This window comes from Lissotriton helveticus, chromosome 1_1, assembly GCF_964261635.1.
Source record: "Lissotriton helveticus chromosome 1_1, aLisHel1.1, whole genome shotgun sequence".
Classification (NCBI taxonomy): domain Eukaryota; kingdom Metazoa; phylum Chordata; class Amphibia; order Caudata; family Salamandridae; genus Lissotriton; species Lissotriton helveticus.
The window spans coordinates 13,214,475-13,234,481 of record NC_136057.1 but is presented as its reverse complement, the minus strand read 5'-3'; the positions used below and the strand labels follow the sequence as shown (position 1 = coordinate 13,234,481).

The 20,007-nt window shown below is 46.4% G+C and overlaps 1 protein-coding gene across 1 annotated transcript in view; it reads left to right on the top strand.

The window, feature by feature from the left end:
- Positions 1–1,105: 1,105 nt before the first annotated feature.
- The window catches only part of LOC144766856 (lectin-like), a 107,416-nt gene continuing 88,514 nt past the window's right edge, over positions 1,106–20,007 (top strand). The window contains exons 1-2 of the mRNA XM_078650572.1: positions 1,106–1,181; positions 16,624–16,714. Coding sequence (XP_078506698.1) covers positions 16,633–16,714 — 82 coding nt within the window. The 5' untranslated portion in view covers positions 1,106–1,181; positions 16,624–16,632. The remainder of the gene's footprint in view (positions 1,182–16,623; positions 16,715–20,007) is intronic.

Below are 20,007 nucleotides of genomic sequence, written 5' to 3'. Positions count from 1 at the left end.
AGGCCGTAGATGCTTACGGTTGCTGCCGAGCTCGTGTCCTACCGGACAAATTCAAAATGGGGTCTTTTAAAGTCCAGCACTGTGCAGGTGGGTGCACCATTCCATGGCACACCCTTTGTTCCTAGGAGATGCCAGGGTGCCAGAATACCCATAGTAGTGGGGTTCAGGAGACTGCTTGTGCAAGGGACTAAAGTGAAACGAAAGTGCTGGAGAATGACGTGACTCACGCACAGTGTCAATGCAACCATCAAGTCTCTGCAGCCAAATCCACAAAAAACCTTTCTGGGACTACAGCCCACAATGATAACCTGACAAAGCCTGACCTACTTGACCCCAAGAATGATACAAGAGGGGCAGCAGTTTCTAAGTGCACTATCAATGTGCATGAGCAAAGTTTGTGCTGACAGCGTGTCCTTTCAAATATGCAGTCCACGCGATTCCAGAGGTCATCTGATGGAAATTGAAATTGCGTGACAAATGATCCTAGTGACGTAAGGCGGCGACGATGACGCATTTGCGTTAGTTTGACCCCGGATGAGTGACACTTGACAGGGCTCATGTGGTGGACGGTCGAGGTCTTGCCGACTTAGTAGTGGGTGTGGTGGGTGTTAATTTTGAAGTATAGTTTATTTTTTAGGTGTTATTGTAATCATCCATAGTGCTGGGCCTTTCGCCTAAATGTCCAGAGTCAGGGCAGGCTTATCGAGGCGATGAAAGACTGAGGTGTGTCACTGACCTCTGCATTCAGTCAGAAACTGCTGTTGGTCATCTTGAATGGCAGGACCTGGCCACAGTATAGCCTCCTTCCAGGTCAGGCAGCCAGGCTGGAGCATGTTGAGTGTTTTACTTTTATTTATTCTACTCCCGCTTGAGTCCAGTTTTGTTTTCCAAGTAAGAAGTGACTGAGTTTGCAGTGTGCTCTTGGGCAAACGAAATGAGAGTTGACAGCAATACATTACCCGAGTCAAAAGAGCAGCATGTCAGCTAGGTTTTAAATGAGAAGTCATTAATCTTGGCAAAGCTTCCCAGTCCTACCCTCTGTCCCTCCCACCAGGAGTAGAAAACGTATTGGAGTGTGCTGTGTGCTGCTGTGTGCACTCGGGACTGGTAGGGGATCAGAGTTGAATGCACCTGGAGGAGGAGAAACTAGGAGACATTTTTGTTGCCTGACGGAACAGCAAGTAAGTGAGCTCAATTTAAATTCTGATCTTTTTGCATTGTTGCTCAGGCTGACTCTGCTCTCCCTCATGCCAGTCTGCACCTAAAGTGCCAGCCTGAGCCATCGCTGACACTGTGGTACAGACCCTCAGAGATTGAGAAACCTAAGGCATTTACCAATGCTTGTTTGCATTGTTGCCCAGGCCGACCCCGCTCTCCCTCATGCCAGTCTGTACCTGAAGTGCCAGCCTGAGCCAGGTCTGACATTGCAGTACAGAACCTCCCAGACTCAATCAATCAATCAATCAATCAGGAGTTTGTTAAAGCGCGACTACTCACCCGTAAGGGTCTCAAGGCGCTAGGGGTGGGGGGGGGTTGGGCGGGGGTGCAGGTTCCATTCCATCAAGGAGGGGGTCTGTCGAAGAGCCAGGTTTTGAGGTTTCTTGCGAAGATGGGGAGCGATGTTGTCTGTCTGAGGTGGAGCGGAAGGGCGTTCCATGCTTTGGCAGCGAGGAAGGAGAAGGAGCGGCCTCCCGATCTGGTCTTTCTGGTGCGGGGGACCACAGCGTAGGAAAGCTGGGCTGATCGTAGGGTCCTTTGGGGTGCGTGGAATTTGAGTCGACTGTTCAGGTATGCTGGTCCGGTGCCGTGGAGGGCCTTGTGTGCCTGGGTGAGCATCTTAAAGGTGATTCTCGCCTCGACGGGGAGCCAGTGGAGTGTGTGCAGGTGCTGGGAGATGTGGCAGTGTTTTGGCAGGTTGAGGACCAGTCTTGCGGCGGCGTTCTGGATGTTCTGTAGCTTGCGGATGAGGTTTTTGTTTATTCCGGCGTAGAGACCTAGTGCATTTACCAATGCTTTTTTGCATTGTTGCCAAGGCCGACCACGCTCTCCCTCATGCCAGACTGTACCTGAAGTGCTAGACCGAGCCGGCGCTGACACTGCAGTACAGACCCTCCGAGACTAAGAAACCTAATGCCTTTACCTTTGCTTGTTTGCATTGTTGCGCAGGCTGACCCCGCTCTCCCTCATGCTAGTCTGTACCTAAAGTGCCAGCCTGCCTGAGCCAGGGCTGGCACTGTTGTATGGACCCTCCGAGCCTAAGAAATCTATTGCATTTACTAATGCTTGTTTGCAGTGTTTCCCTGGCCGACCCCACTCTCCCTCCTTCCAGCCTGTGCTATGTTCGGATCTGAAGCCAAATTGTGTGGGGTCCAATAAATGAGTTGACTGAATGAATTGTGTCAGTTGCGTATTTATTATTTTTTCTATGATTTTGCCAGAGAAATGCAGTCTAGAGATAGGACGGTACTCGCCGGGTTATCTGAGTCCAGGTTAGGCTTCATAAGAAGTGGAAGAATAGAAGTCTTTTTCCCCATATTAGGAAGATCCCTGTGGTGAACATGCCACTAAAGATATGAGCAGCCTGAACGACTGCAGTATAGACCCCCAAGCATAAGAAATGTAAGGCATTTACCAATGCTTGTTTTGATTTTAGCCCATGCCGACCTCACTCTCCCTCATGCCAGTCTGTACCTGAAGTGCCAGCCTGAATCAGCACTGACACTGAAGTATGGACGCTAAGAGACTAAGAAAACTAATACATTTACCAATGCTTGTTTGCATTGCTGCCCGGGCCGTCCCAACTCTCCCTAATGCCAGTCTATACCAGAAGTGCCAGCCTGAGCCAGCGCTGGAAATGCAGTATGGACTCTCAGCGACTAAGAAACCTAATGCATTTACCAATGCTTGTTTGCATTGCTGCCCAGGCCGACCCTGCTCGCCCTCATGCCAGTCTGTACCTGAAGTGCTAGACCGAGCTGGCGCTGACACTGCAGTATAGACTCTCTGAGACTAAGAAACCTAATGCATTTACCAATGCTTGTTTTCATTGTTGCCCACGCCGACCCTGCTCGCCCTCATGCCAGTCTGTACCTGAAGTGCCTGCCTGAACCAGCACTGACACTGAAATTTGGACGCTAAGAGACTAAGAAACCTAATGCATTTACCAATGCTTGTTTGCATTGCTGCCCAGGTCTATCCCACTATTCCTAATGCCAGTCTATACCAGAAGTGCCAGCCTGAGCCAGCGCTGGAAATGCAGTACGGACTCTCGGAGACTAAGAAACCTAATGCATTTACCAATGCTTGTTTGCATTGCTGCCCAGGCCGACCCCGCTAACCCTCATGCCAGTCTGTGCCTGAAGTGCCTGCCTGAACCAGCACTGACACTGCAGTATAGACTCTCTGAGACTAAGAAACCTAATGCATTTACCAATGCTTGTTTGCATTGCTGCCCAGGCCGACCCCGCTAACCCTCATGCCAGTCTGTGCCTGAAGTGCCTGCCTGAACCAGCACTGACACTGCAGTATAGACTCTCTGAGACTAAGAAACCTAATGCATTTACCAATGCTTGTTTGCATTGCTGTCTAGTCAGACCATGCCCTCCCTCGTGCCAGTCTGTACCAGTGTGAGCCAGCGCAGACACTGGGGTTCGGACCCTCCAAGACTAAGCAAGCATTGGCATAGCCAATAGGTCTTGCCTTTGGGATATTATTAGTGTTTGGCCATGCAACAGTTGATGTTGCACCAAGGATATTGTGCTGCATAATTAAATACTTATAAGGTCCCAAAGGCGAGACCTATTGGCTATGCCAATGCTTGTTATCACCTGGTGCAGGTGGCTCCACCCTGAACCAGCTATAAACTTACACACACTTAAAATTATCCTAAACTAGTGTAATTTTCCACATATAAGTGCGAATGTATGTTCTATGAGTCGCATCCGTGAATCCCCACCTCCAAACAAAGATTTTTGCCAACACAAGCGTTAAATAGGTTAAACAATAGCATTGTGAAGCGGCCCATAGGTGTTTAACCCCTTGGACGCTGCCGGAATTTTGCCGCAGTGTGGTGTTCGCAGATCGGACGACTCCCGGCCGTCCGACGCACAAGCCCACCGCTGCGTCGGACGGCAAGGGGTTAAAGATAAACTGCAATGAAAACGATTTGGGATTCTAAAAAGGGCCATGCTTTTGTGGTTTTTGAAACTGTGAAGCCAGCGAGTAAAGTGAACTTGGCAATAATGAATGGAAATGTTAATTTCATGATCCAAGCGAGACCTGTAGCAAATCTTCAACCTGTTTATTTTGGTGTTATAGTGCTGGGTTTCAGAAGTACAATTTTTTAAGTTTTATATAGCGAAGCTCGGCCAGAGGGCTTTGGAGGACTTTATTAAGCACCAGAATACGTTACTCTAGGTCCCATGTATTTGTTTATTTTAAGACACAAGGAGATTAAGTGATTTGCCAGAATTCATTCTAAGACTTGCCTGACTTCCAAGAATTAGTTCAACCAAGCTTGTTATTTCAGAAGAAACTTACCACGTTTTCCCTACAGATAAAAAACACTATTCAGGATGACTTCTAAAGATGTTTTTCTCCAGTATGGTGTGATGTTTTAAAAAATAAAGAAAGGGCTTATATGCATACGGTGGGCCTGATTCACAGAATGAACTTAAGACTCAATCCTAAACTTACTACTATTTTGGTATTCACAGAATGCACTTACTACTTTTGGCATTCAAAGAAGTTAGGATTTTGTCTTAAGTCTGTCTTAAGACAAAATCCTAACTTCTGTGAATACCAAAAGTAGTAAGTTCATTCTGTGAATACCAAAAGTAGTAAGTGCATTATGTGAATACCAAAATAGTAGTAAGTTTAGGATTGAGTCTTAAGTTCATTCTGTGAATCGGGTCCAGAATTCTTAACGTCCATGCCCTCTTCCCAACCCATGTTACCTAACGATGCTCACCGACATGTCCTCCTTTTTCTCTAGGAGTAGCCGGGCTCCAGACAAGTATTCTCGGCACCAGTCGAAGGCTCTGCGCCTCATGTCCTTGCTCACTTCCTCCCGGCATCCGTGAAGATACAGTTCAGCCTCAGAATCCACCTCAGAAAACCCCACCCAAGACACTGCGTCATTACCTCCCCCGGGGCCTGCAACCTGGGTAGGCGTGACAGGTCTGGTCTGCCATCATCGGATCCCCATCCGGAACCTCTGTACTGTTCATCCTCAGTGCAAACGTCCTAAAACACTCCGACTCACAACTGAGAATTAATTGGATAAGCACTCCTCTAGTCCTCATTGGGTGATAATGACTGCTTACATGGGGGTTTACTGGATGATAGTGAAAACTAGGCACTTTGAGCCTTGCCATGTTGTTTCAAGGTGGGCACTCAGAGTCGGATATCCAAAGTACCCAATAGGGTATCATTTGTTCAAAAGCTCCTACCCCTCCACGTGCCACTCTTCTGTGTACCCTGCGCCCTTGGTTGTGCGCCATTATTTGCAGTACCCTTGTCTCCGTACACCTGTTCTTCCCTGTTATCAAGCGTCACACTTAATCCCTGTCCGCCCATTAATTGTCGGCCAGTTACAGAAACCTTGAACTGTTTGGAAAATAGGGTCAGCACCTCCTAGCGCGAATATCTCCAAAAGTTGGTAATAGGAGATAGCGATGTTAGCGACTGTTTCCAGTCGCTAACATCTTGGCACGCCCACTTTGCATGTCATTAGTGGTAAATGTCTCAGACATGCAAAGCGGGGCCCAAGATGGTCGCTATCTCCTACTAGCTGTCGCTAACTGGTGTTAGCGACAGCTAGGTAATAGGGAGATAATTTTATCTCCGCTTTCTTGGCTTTTAAAGCCAAAAAAGCGGAGATAAACCCCTTGATAATATGCCCCTTAATCAGGCTCCCCGCGGACCCTCTAAAACCCGCCCACTTCAGAGAGGCATCCATGCTTGTGCTTGATCCTCTTTGGCAGATTATTAACTCGTCATTTAAAACTGCCACTATACCCACCAGATGGAAGCAGGCCTGGGTCTCCCCCATTATTAAAAAACCTATGTTAGATCCCACTAGGCCAGAGAATTTTAGGCCTATTTCGCTGCTCCCCTGGCCAGCTAAGGTGGCCGAGTCTTACGTCAATACTACTCTGATGAAATTTCTCTATGCCAATAACATTCTGGACTCCACTCAGCATGGTTTTCGTGCGGGGCATAGCACGGAAACCGCTCTACTAAGTGTGACGGAACATCTGTGGACCATTTTGGATTCCGGTCAGACAGCTGCGCTGATTTTATTAGATCTCAGCGCGGCCTTCGACACGGTATCACACGAGGTTTTGCTGTACAGACTGGAAGCGGCGGGGATTAGGGGACAGGCACTGGAGTGGTTCAGAGCATTCCTGACCGGAAGATCTTTCCAGGTCTCCACCACCCCGTTCCTTTCTAAGGAATGAGTTATTAAGCAGGGTGTCCCCCAGGGGTCTGCACTCAGCCCGACGTTATTTAATCTTTACATCCAGCCACTAGCTGAGGTTGCCAAACAATGGGAGATATCCATAACCTCATACGCGGATGACACTCACTTGGTGGTGATGCTGAGTGAAGATTCCGGGCTGAGCTCATCCAAGTTCAAACAGGTTTTAACAGCAGTAACTAACTAGATGACATCTAACTACTTACAGCTTAATGGTTGGAAAAGATGTCTTCGCCTGGGGAGACAACTGGTGGCCTGAGATTCTAGGTAATCCTCCCGAGCCAAAGAGTGAGGTAAAAAACCTTGGAGTTTGGGTAGACTCCTCCCTCAATTTTTTCTACCATACAAAAAAAGTTGCCGCTACGTGTTTTGGGATCCTCCGGAACCTTAAACCGATTCTAAAATTCTTTGATCCATCTACTCGGCAGCTTATGGTGCAGTCTGCCATCCTTTCTCGCCTGGATTACGCGAGCTCTCTACTGCTCGGGGCTAACCAGGCTGAGGTGGGTAGACTGCAACGAGTCCAAAATGCGGCAGCTAGAGCCTTGATAGGGCTCCCCCGTTTTCACTCGGTAGCAGGCACGTTGGTCAAACTTCATTGGATACCAGCGGACAAAAGGATTACATTTAAAGCCCTCTGCAAGTCATTTAAAATCCTGAAATCTGCCTCTCTTCCTGTGCCTTGTCCCCTGCTGACCCCGTGTGCCCCGCGGCGAACCCTCCGGTTGGAAGGCCAGCACTTGGCAGTAGTTCCCAGAATTAAGAGCTCTCGCATGGGAGGACGCTCTTTTCGCTATCTAGCGGCGAAATTGTGGAATGCCTTACCGCTCCATATACGTGGCTTAAATGACCTTTTGATGTTCCGAAGGGCCGTTAAGACCCACCTCTTTCGATAGAAAGTTGTTATGTTATTCACGCTATTCCATCCTTGCGGCAGCTGCTTTCTGCTCTACATCTAGCGCCGGGACGCCCCTAAGCTGGGGCAGCAGCGCGCTATATAAGAGCATATAGCATAGCATAGCATAGCATCAGCGCTTCGGAACCACCAAGGGACCCACCACGGCACCCGGGGTAAGCCAACCCTGATTCCTGCAATTGGGTGCTACCTCCCACCGCAGTGATCCACGGCACGGTGGCGGTCTTTGGCTTCAGATCCATTGAAGCCGATCCCAGGAGGAAGCGGAAAGAAGCAAACAACCCTGAGCCGACATCTGATTTAATTTCTATCTCAGTGCGCCTTACTAGCTCGCTCCTGAAACCTTGCAGCTACCAACGCTAAGACTTCTAGCTTTTGGCACTGGTGGACCCCAGAAAGCAGTAACTGTGCCCTTTGGATCCAGCCCCTGAAAGCGGACTTTCTCCAGAGGACGCTAACAACCCCACTGGGACCTCTATGCTGTTGTGGTCTCCAAGCCCCCCGGTATCGATACAGAAAACTTGCAACCGCCAAAGGAGTGAATCTGCCTGCTGTGATATCTGACCACGGGAAGTGGAGAGTGTGCCGTGACATCGGATTTGGCCCTGGGAAGCGGATTCCTGGCCCGAGGTTGCCAGCGGACCCTCTCAGGCTCTACATGGTCACCGCACATCTCCATCCGCTTCCAGTCTTGGCCCGTGCAGTGTGGGTAATGAGCAGTAGCTGGGACAATTCTACTGCTACTAATTGGTGCGCGGAAAGTCCTGTCATCGGCAGAGCATAACTGCGCTCATCTGCCCGCCTCCCCAGTGTCTCCCTCGCCTCCTGACTCAGCACCTGACCCCTGAAGTGAGGAGTGTCCCCAGTCCAATATATGAGTAATAGAACACTGTTGTGGGGATCGGGGAGTCATAGGACTGTTTGCAGCCACATTACATGGGTGACTCCTGCCCCTCTCACAAGGTTCACTGTATATTGCTTGCACTTTCTCCTAGACATTACTTCCCTATCAGGAGTTTGAAATGGCCGAACTATGACAACCCAGCTAGTTAATTTCAGGCTGCCTGTTGAAGACTCCATAAATGTGGCTGACATCTTGGACTGGCTACCACCACAGTAGAGGCCATCTTGTAACTGCTCCCAAAGCATTGCACAAAATAGTCTACCTATAAAATACCCCAAATTTGGCAGACAACTTGTAATGACTGACACCATAACAGTAGCCACCTTGTAATGGTTATCCAACTAAAAATGGCAGCCATCTTGTCACGGCGAAATCTAATTTAACCAGCACCAAAACAGCTTCCAGCTTGTAACTAAAACGGCAGAGATCTTGTAACAACTAAAACTCATCCTATAGTACTTCACAGCATGGCTGGGCCGAACAAGATACCAGAAGGAAACAGTGCAACCTCCATTCAGTATCCTCATAATCTATCAAAAAGTGCCTCTAAAACACAATCTGCTCAGAAAAAACCCTGATACCTTATTCCTAGACCCCTTCTTCAATGTCAAAAAAGGCACTATAATCATTAATCTCATATTTTTCACAAGGAAAATAGCCAGATGGCGAACGGCCTTCTCCAAGCTAATAACCATCCAGGACCATAAAACCATTCCCTAATGGAACCAGGAATACAACGACACCCAGACAATACCTTAGAGCTACATTGAATATAACATCCTACAAAAATGGCACCGTTCCCATTCAAGCAGCTAACAAAGACCTAGAACTATTCAACAAATACTTCCTCACCCTAAAAACCCACAACATCACATCTCCCAGGGTCGTTCAGGACCTAACTACTCCCACCATCCCTTCATCTCCTGACGATCAAAGACCTCCTACATCATCCAGAACCGATGAAAGAAGTATTAATAGCTCTCATCATCGCTGCACAAAAAAACACACCATCACCCCACCCAGTGCAACTCAGGACCCAACTACTCCCACCACCCTAGCCTCAGCATCATCCGCACCTAGAACCGGGTAAAAAAGCATCATCAACTCTCCTCCCCTAACACGCACCACAGTGAAATCCTCACCTATATCGGTCAGGAGAAACAACGATAATGTACCTCCCTCATCACCCTACATCTTCTCTCCCCCGCCCTATCAGCAAATGCAACAGGACTCACCCAAAGCTCAGTTGTACATTACCTCCCGTAATTTACAATTGTTATCCTAGAAGTCAAAAACATCTTACAACTCGCTGAAAAATCGCTTTCTACACTTAAACTGTCACAACGTGCTCCACAGAATCCAGTTGTTGCAGATAGTGGTCCACCTCCCAACGTCACCAACACTCTATCTGTAATACACAGAGTGTTCGAGCCATTGGGCGAGGGAAGGGAAGGGGCAGCAGGGAAGGGGCAGCAGGGAAGGGATCCTGAAACAACAAAGGACACAATTATAATCACTGCATATACCTTCCATCTACACTCATATGGTCTCACTAGTTTGTCATATACCTGCTTTGAACTAAAACACAACATCCATCCGATGTATATCCAGGATACTTCACCCGCAGATTCTTTTGCCTCATGAAAACACAGAACACAATTATAGGACAATATTCCACTCATTCCTTGGTTCTATGTAAACGTTTGAAACAACCCCTAAACATACCATGAAGTAAGCAGCTTGACAGTGCAAAATAAAGGGTTCTGGTAATCAGCTCCAAAGTGAAACAAAAGTTTATCATGTGCCTCCCATCCAATAGTAAGAAACTATTTTCCTTTTTTACCACTGTAATCCACAGACACGGTAGAGTATAGGAAGCAAAAACCACAACACTCCGCTCTGTTAAGTAGTATAGAAAACTGGAAAAGTAACAATTAGTCATTGGCCAGTTATATGTAGAACAACAAAAGCATCCATAGAACCCAATGAGGGCAAGCACCACTAATATCCTGTGGAACACGGGAACGTGTGGTTACCCCAAAACGACGCTCCGCTCCCCATGTAATCCTATGCCAGCACTTCCCCACGGTAGCGCGTAGTTGGATCCACCACAGCGCTCCGCCTGATGTGCAACGAAAATAAGGTAAAGCTTCAAAACTATACTTCAATCAATAGCGGATTATCAAGTTTTTTGTGAAATGCTATGCATTCTTTGTAGTCGAGAAAGTCTGAAACACGGCAGCGCGTAGTAAGTATACCAACACGCTCCGTTGAAGAAACAAAGAAGAGGATAATGACGGGCCAGATCAGTAAGAATCAGCAGCGAGTAAGAAGCACTGCACACCGTGTGCTCCGCCGCATGCAACTCCTACCTTCAACATAAGCCGGACAGCGCTCTTACTCTCAGAGGATCCTGACCAAGATAGCGTGCAGTGACCTCCAGTCCTCACGCAGGAAACACCGGAAACCCAGTCATAATTACGCGCAACAGGAAGCGCGTTCTCAGGACAGAAATACCTCCCCTCTCCCGAAGGCTCCTGGGAGATGTAGTTTGTACAGCAAGGCAAGGAACCTGACATAAACATCTTCAAAATTCTCTAGCAACAGTTGACAAGGTGATTGAAACTATCCCCCTACCCCTAACCAATCGACTCCTGTGCACTAGCATACTCACTATCAAAATAATGGACCACGAAATTCAAACACTACTAATGCAATACAAAAGTCCTCCCTGGACCACCGAAAATAAAGAAGAATACGCTATTCTCCCAGTCCCCATCAACCCAAGCAGAACATCCCATCTAATACACAGAGGAATAAACCTGAATAACCTTCAATCGTTAACCTCTACCATTGAGATTCTTGAGCCTACCTTAAAGAACCGCTCAAATTCGATCTCCTGCCTTCTACTGAACTGCCGATCAGCACTAAAACACGCATCCGACATCGCGGACCTCGTCCTTGACACGAGTTAATCATCCTCAAAGAAACCTGGCTCAATGACTCATACTAACCATGCTTAGACCTTCCAGTCCCGCCAGACTACAACATCACTAGACTAGACAGAACTCACAAAATTGGGGGAGGCTTAGCCTGCATACATCGTTCTGACATCACCATCTCGAAGTTTCACTCGGAACCCCTGGACACCTGTAAATACTTGGGGATTTCTATTAAATACGCAAGCATCCACCCCCACAAACTACATATATACTTTACTACCCTCCAGGTTCGAACGCAGAGTTCATAGAACACCTAATGGAAATCATCACCTCTAACTCTTCCCCTCACTCCAATGACAAATTCCTGGGTGATTTCAATCTCCATTGGGAAAACCCCTTGGACAATCAGGTTAACACCCTCAAAACCTCCCACTCCCCGATCCAAGCCATCTCAAAGCCGACTCACACAAAGGGTGCTACGCTCGACTGGATCATCCCTAAACAAAATACGATTGTATCACTCTCAGTTACCCCTTGTGACTGGTCTGACCATCACATTATCAACTTCCACATTCCCGCAGCTCACAAGAAAACTTTGCCAAACAACTTAAACCGAAACAATGGACAAGAGACACAGAAAACATTGATTGAAACAACCTAGCCTCCCATTGTGAGAAGGCTCTCACTCCCCCTAATAACATGTCAGACATCAATGACCTCACTGCTCTCTATAACTCCTTGATGACCAAAGTCTTCGACCAAGCTGCTCGTCCAAGACTAAAAAGAGTCCTGAACACAGACAAAAATGTTATGTTATGTTATGTTATGTTAAATTGGTTTTTGTAGAGCGCACGGCTACTCAAAAAGAGTGTCCCGGCGCTTTTATTTAAGGTAGGCTGCTAACATAACACATTAAAAAGAAAGGATACCAGATCAAAGAAAACTCGAACAAAAGGCCTACTGGGTGACCAACCAAGTTTTAAGATCCTTTCTAAAAACTAATAAACTGGTGGCTCCCCGAAGGGTAAGAGGCAGAGAGTTCCATAACTGGGGGGCCAAAAGCCCAAAAGACCGGCCTCCCAGGCGCGCTCTCTTCACTCGCGGGACCATCGCCAAAAATAGAGACTCTGACCTCAGAGAACGGGCCGGTCGATAAAAAGCAAGTCTCCTTTGGAGGTACTTGGCTCCCATCGCATGGAGGGCCTTGTACGTCAGAGTCAAGGTCTTAAAGGCGATCCGCTTGCGGATTGGGAGCCAGTGCAAGGTCTGAAGCAGACCAGTGGCACTGGTGCGTCTGTTCAATCCGTAAATCGCCCTCGCTGCAGCGTTCTGCACAACTTGGAGCCGCTGTAGCAGGTACTCTGGCAGGCCCAGGTAAAGAACGTTGGAATAATCCAACCTGGAGCCTATCAGGGCCTGCACAGTCAGCTTCCTGTGCTCCTCCGATAGTAGGGGAAGAAACCTCCGTAGCATCCTGAGGAGGCCAAAACACATGCCCGTCACCCCCAGGATCTGGGCCTTCATAGACAATTCCTTGTCCATCTTAACACCCAGGTTCTTGGCCATTTGGGAGGAACGCGTTGGGGGAAACATGTTGGTAGGCCACCAAACCCGCCAGTCTGGCTCCGTATCGCACCCAAAGAAGAGTACCTCAGATTTATCGGAATTGCACTTGAGGCTGTGCAGTTGGAACCATTGGAACACAGCCCCAAGGCAATCCCGGATACTCTCCCCCTCAAAATCTCCTCCTCTCTTACACAAGAAGAGGAGCTGGGTGTCGTCAGCATACGATACGATCCGGGCCCCAAACGACTCCGCCAGCGCCGCCAGTGGGGTCATGAAGATATTAAAGAGGGTCGGGCTCAAAATAGAGCCCTGAGGGACCCCGACTCCCAGAGGAGGCATCACGGCGGAGTCTGGCGAGGCCCAGACCGTTTGCCGGCGGCCAGCTAGAAAGGAGGAAAACCAGCTGAGCACCGTCCCCCGTAGTCCTATCTCATAGAGTATTGTGAGAAGACCATCATGGGGGACGGTGTCAAAAGCCGCCAACAAATCCAGCAGCACCAGCATGACTTTACCCCCTGAATCCAAGATCTCCTTGATTGTTTCGGAGACCTCGAGGAGCGCCGTCTCCGTGCTGAGGTTAGGGCGGAAACCCGACTGAGTGGCGTGAAGAATCTCGTTCGACTCTAGGAAATTGGAAAGCACCGTCTGCACGTGATTTTCAACAATGTTCGTAAGAGCCGGCAGCAGAGAGATCGGCCGATAGTTCACAGGGGCCTTAGGGTCCAGACCAGGCTTCTTGAGCAGCGGGATGACCATCGCCTGCTTCCAAGCCTGCGGGACCACTCCCTGACTCAACGAGAGATTCATTAGCGGGTTGGCCAATGGGTTAATCACCTCTGCCAATTTCGCCAGAATTTTAGCAGGGCAGGGATCCAAAGGAGAACCCGATTTCAAATTGCCCATCAGTGCTAAAGAGGCGGGCGCCAATAACGGTGGAAATGCGCCCAATGTCAAGCCTGGCGAAGCCGGGGGTGCGCGATTGGCCTCAAAATCACTCCGCTCCGTGGGTGTAACGACCGGAAAAGAGTCCTGAATGAGTTGGATCTTGCTAGTAAAAAAACTAGCGAGATCTGCAGCCCACGATTCAGAGGGCCTCTCCTCAGCGATGTTAGTCCATGGTTCAGCGGAGCCCTGAATGAAGAGAGACGCTCACTTAGATCATCGGAACGGAAATGGAGACAACACCCTCCACCCCACCATCTTAAACTTCTCCGGAAATCTAGAAACTCCTACAATAAAAGCATTCTTCAATCATTAAAAGACTTGTTTATATCAGAAGTAGACAAGGCTAAAAATAGATCAAAAAGACTTTTCGAAATACTGAAACAACAATCCAGCAAATTTGCCAAATCCTCAGTTCCAAAAACTAATTCACAGCTGAGCTGTGAAGAATTGTCTTCATTTTTCTCAACAAAAATGAACTCTCTCCAACTCCAGCTTAGTGCGGCAGCTATTAACTCAGTCACCCCAATGATCATTCAAGCCAATAACTCTGTACCACTTGAGCTACTGCTGCCCAAAAATAACTCTCACTGGGCTACTTTTAAACTATGCGACCTGAATGACATCACCAACATCCTAATGACCACAAAACTCAACAACCACTTCAATAACCCTGTCCCCTCAAAGTGCCTACCACACCTCAACCATATCATTGCTCCGCTCTGGAACAAAATCATCAATGCCTCGCTAGCACAGGGTCACATCCCAGATTGCCTAAAAACAGGACAAGTCACACCGGTCCTAAAAAAACACACAGGCAACACCTCAAACCCCAACAACTTCTGACCAATAACCAACATTCCCATGCTTGCTCAAGTCTTACAAAAATGTGTTCAGCAACAACTAAACCAACATATCACAAATTTCAATCTACTGAACATCCACCAATCAGGCTTCAGACCTGGCCATAGCACAGAAACAGCTATGCATAGCAGATGACGCCCTTCAAGCTCTGGACCGTAGTGAAACCTGCCCACTAGTCCTACTCGACCTCTCAGCTTTTGACACAGTCAATCACGACAAACTACTAAGAAGTCTAGAATACAGGATGGGTGTACCTGGGACCGTCCTTCAATGGTTCAAATCCTTCCTGGAAAACAGAACACAGACGTACATGATCAACAAACATCTTTCCGCTTCCTCACCTAACCTACTAGGAGTACCACAAGGCTCTACCCTATCCCCTACGATATTCAAAATATATGTCGAACCACTTACCAATCTACTACAGCAGGCGAACATCTCCTTCCACATGCAGGCGGACGACACCCAATTGTACATCAAGATCTCCTCCATTGAAGAATAAAGACAATGAATCTAGCTCTTGAAAAGACCGTCCAATGGCTAATGACCAATTTCCACAAGCTAAACTAAAATAAAAACTGAATTTCTTCTAATCTCCCTACCTAATAACACCACAGTGACAAAGGAGTGGATCAAAATGTTCACTGCTCTGAACTGTAGGCCGACTCTGGTAGACTCCACCTTATCACTTGGAATCACACTGGATATGAACCTTAACATGCATAGTCATATCAACCTGTTGACTAAGTTCCACCTCAGCAATTTCAGAAAAATTAAGCCATTTATTGAGAAATCGGACCTCAAAACCACAGTTCAGTCCTTAGTCATCTTGAGGCTGGAATACGGCTGCACAACCCTCTCAGGGCTTCCCAAAATCTCTACCGCCCCTCTAAAAGCCTGTCTCAATGCAGCTGCAAGACTAATAACAGGATCTAGTAAATTTGACCACATATCACCACATCTGAAGGCACTCAACTGGCTACCCTATGAAGCTCGAATCCACCTAAAGATGGCTTGTATCACTCACAAGGTGCTACACCACAACACCCCCAGTACCTAGCCCAGAAACGTACCAAATCAGGTGGAAACAGACCCTCTAGAAGCGCAAACAGTCTACTTCTGAAACCCTCATGTTTCAACAAAACTAAAACCTCTAACAGAGCATTTTCCGGAGCGGCACCAAGAATATGGAATTCGCTTCTGCCATTCATCAGAAAAATCTCCTCTACGCCTCTCTTCAAAATGGAAGCAAAATCATTCTTGATGAGCAAATTCCTACCTTAAACCTACTCAATTACGACCACAGCCATACAACCTCCCAAATTCCTCTACTCTCGAGTTAATGAGACCGTGAAGCGAAGTCCAACAAAAACTTGAGCCTGTTTTTATTGTTTCAGATCAATTCCCACTGCTTCTATGCACCCGGACCCATTTCCTATATGCTACTACTTTTATGTTATGTTTTCTGTATACACTGTTTTTGCTATTATTTTTTCACTGTGCTCTTTATGTAAAGCGCTCTGATACCCTACTTTGGGTCTGGTTCGCGCTATAGAAAACTCTAAAAATAAATAAAAAATAAATAAAAATAAACATAAGGACACACTCAGGGCAATGACGAGAGATGTTAGAGGATAAGAGACATTAACAAAAAGACACTCACAGGGGAGTTAGGAGACATGTGGGAGGAAAATAGACGTTTTACATGTCTGAATTAACTTGTTTTCTAACAGGTCAGGAACACCAAAAGTAAATAGCAGAATGAATGCAGTTTATTTTTAGAAACATTAATGCATATATTGACTGTTGTGTCTGTAGATTTCTTAGGATTTCCTCAATTTTCCGTTCACCCATTTATTTGTAATTTTGGAATATTTGGACATGAGTGGTTCTGTGTTTTAAAGAACATGTCAGAATGATCTGTTAGAAGGGGATATTGAATGACATGTGATATTGATTTGCAGAGTGTACTACTACTCATAAAGTGTGCCCTATCACATTCTTACAGGCCCAGAGGATGGAAGAGTCCAGGATGAGGGGCGGTGCCAGGTCCAGGGTACTGCTGCTCTCTATCACCCTCTTCTTCACTGTAGGATGGGGTAAGTAAAAGACAGCGCCCTGACTACGCCGATCTCCTTCTAGATGGTTTGTGACTGGCCATTGTGCACTGACCACACTCCACATTGATTCACGCACATTTTGTTTGGGTGAATATAAAATAGAGGCCTGAGGTTTTGTTGCATGCATATCTGCTCATACACAGAACTGCGCACAGAAACATAGGACATTAGTTAATTGTGGTGTACCAGAAACTCACCTCAGTACCTAGAAACCCCAACCGGCTAGCAATCAGTGTCACATTATCTCTTCGTCGTATAGCAAAGTAACCAATGATTAGACAACTTAGAACATGCGACTTAGGACAATCTCAGGAATGGTGGGAAGTGAGAACACTCTTCCGTTACACTCTTATGCCAGTCCACAACAGGAGTAAAAAAGAGAAACAGTAAGGTTAAAATATTTGTTTTAACGACGTGATCTCATGCGCAGTATTTCAGTCAACATAAGCAGACATATGATTAAAAATAATATGGTCAGCATGGTTACAACTCTGTAAAATAGAAAAGGAGGAATCATATTACAATGATAGTGCAAACAGGTGATACAGCGCCTAGTGTAAACACCCTCCCTATATAGGAACTATGTATTATACGCTATAGAAGGTCTCTTGAGCTTGTTTTGTTTTGCCAAAATGTTGTGTCTAGAATGGGTTACACGGACATGCCAATAAACAGGCTCACGTGTTATGATTACCTTGACGACTCAGCACTCACTGTACAAACTGGGGGCACAATGTATGTCTAGAGATGTCGAAAAACCAACCTTTTCTCATGTATAGACCTTCGTGAAAGCTAACTTGCAAAAACAACTTGGCAGTGTCGTGTGCAAAAAGCAGTGAAAGGTAAAATGGCGTTTAAACTTGTAATAAGCCATGTTAACATAACATGCATGCAAAAAGAGGCCCTAAAACCATACTACACCCTCCCTTGGTTGGGGAACGCACAATAACTGGGGAAAGCTTTATAGAACGCAGAGTTCAAGTTCGAATGAGACAGAACCAAGTTCAGGAATTTTGCCAAACTTGAGAATTGGGAGTAAAGATCCAAATTAAAATAACCAAGTCAGTGAAACCATTCATGGGCAGTCACAGTGTGAAAAATACCTCAAACATTTAAGGAAAAATTAAGGCAAAAAATGAAGAAAAAATAATCACGGGTTCAGTACGTGTTTATGAAGCAGGAAAAAATCCGTACTTCAATCCAACAGCGTATAAGTACCATACGCTGCAACTGCCTCCAATAGGAACTCGTTGCTATCATCCATGAACATTTCAGCCATCCAATTAAGTAAAGGGAAAGAACAAACATGTTACTCGATTGCCGGAGCCCCTAGTACCATCAGAGGACAACACGGGCTTACTACAAGATAACTGCGCGCCATAAAGTCATTGGCCGCAGTCCAAATGTTCCAATTGCCTAGAACCCCATGAGCCGCTGCGCAGGCCATATTCTCCGCACTAGAACAATCTAGTTCATGAGCAACTAAGGGACTCATTAGTAGATTAAAATCCAGAGACACCGTGTTGCAGAGACACAAATCTAGGGCCCATTCAAATCCACAATCAAGGCATTGGAAAACAGGCTGCACGCAAGTGAAAAATGAGAACCGGAAAGATAAACCATACGCCACACTCAGAGTCACCAGAGACAGCGATCCATAGTATTCTAGCATACGGTTACGAAGGCGAAGCAGCCGGGACAGATCGTCGTGGGGCACAGACTGTGCATCCATTTTGTGACAAACAAATTAATAGCAGTATGCCCGCGCCTAAAGCCAGGAGCAAAGGGAAACTGCCAAAGACACTCAAAAAAATCGAATGAAAAAATGCAGGGATCACACCAAATATAGTTTGAAATGAGGTCACAAGGCCAGAACATACTACTTTAAAAAAAATTTGCCAGGCCAGTAGTCGACGAGGCATTTCAGATTGTGTGAATCAAAGCACCGAAATGCAGGGGCAGGTCTGTGTTTAATAAGGCATTTACCTCAGTATGAGTATTTGCAATGTGAAGGACGAATGTCTCATGCGCAGATGTAAAGGAGACTTCCTTCTGGGACAAAAGTGCTAATATACGACTCATCTTGTTGAACTCTGCTTTCAAGGTCGGAATAGAAGTAGGATGGAAACATCGAGCCTGCCATGTGGAGGAGGGAACAACACATTCTTACAGCAAACTACACGCTGGGAAAATGTAACGATATAAGGAATTCCAGCATGTATCCCACAACAATCTTCATTATTTAATAATAAATAACTACCGTTTGCAAGCAATGTGAATTTCGGTGTAATGGCCGGGACCGGAGTGCCCTTTAAAACACAGGCAAGGTTCGGTGCAAGCATATTACAAGAACCGTGCAATTGAAGATTTCTGCATACTATTGAATGATCTGGCGTTGTGGTGCAATCTTCACCCTTTAAATAAACTTCCTTTCCTTCCCTTAAATACCTGTATGTGAACGGGAGATTCCAGACTTCATGAAGATAAGCACCACCCAGGGGCTCAAACCTGCCTATTGCATAGTGTTTCAAGCAGTTCTCAAACTTGAAAAGGGGAAAAGGTAGAGTTATCAACCCATGAATGAGCAAAACTACTGAATTGGATTCTGCTACCGAAAAGGGTAAAGGTGCTAACTTTTCAATATGCAACAGTGAAAACGTGGCATCCTTCATTGGCATACATTGTTGTTTAACAGTCAAATTGAAAGGCAGAAATAATAAACTCGTGTTCATGTAATCCCATGGAACTCTGCCATTTTTCAATGTTTGTAGGGTCCATGCAAACTGCATAACAGAACACAATTGATTTTGCCCATGATACAGTACAGCAACCTCTTCTTGCACAATATCAACCACAGAAGAAACAATATTATCCAAAGTGTAAATTCGGTAAGAAAGGGTGTTAATGCTATTATCTACAATGGCAAGCACTTTTGCTAAATTGGCCTGATCAATAGCTCTAAGTCTTGAAGCAGCTTCAATTTGGGACAGTTTCCAAACCTCGTTGTAAGCCGCATATATCCATCTTTTCGATCTGCCTGCTGCAGGTCCTTTAACAAAATCATTTAAGTGGAAAGTGTCAGTGAGCTTGGATAAATGTAGCTTAACTGACGCCAAGGATGCATGTCTGAGCCAACTCTGGCACAATTTGCCTACAGAATAGGTGGTGACTGAATGTTGAGTTTGAAAGTGGGGATCAACGATAACCTCTGTATAGCCAGGGGTCAGACCCAGAAAACGGTGCTAGCAGGAATCTGCACTTTTTTGCCACAG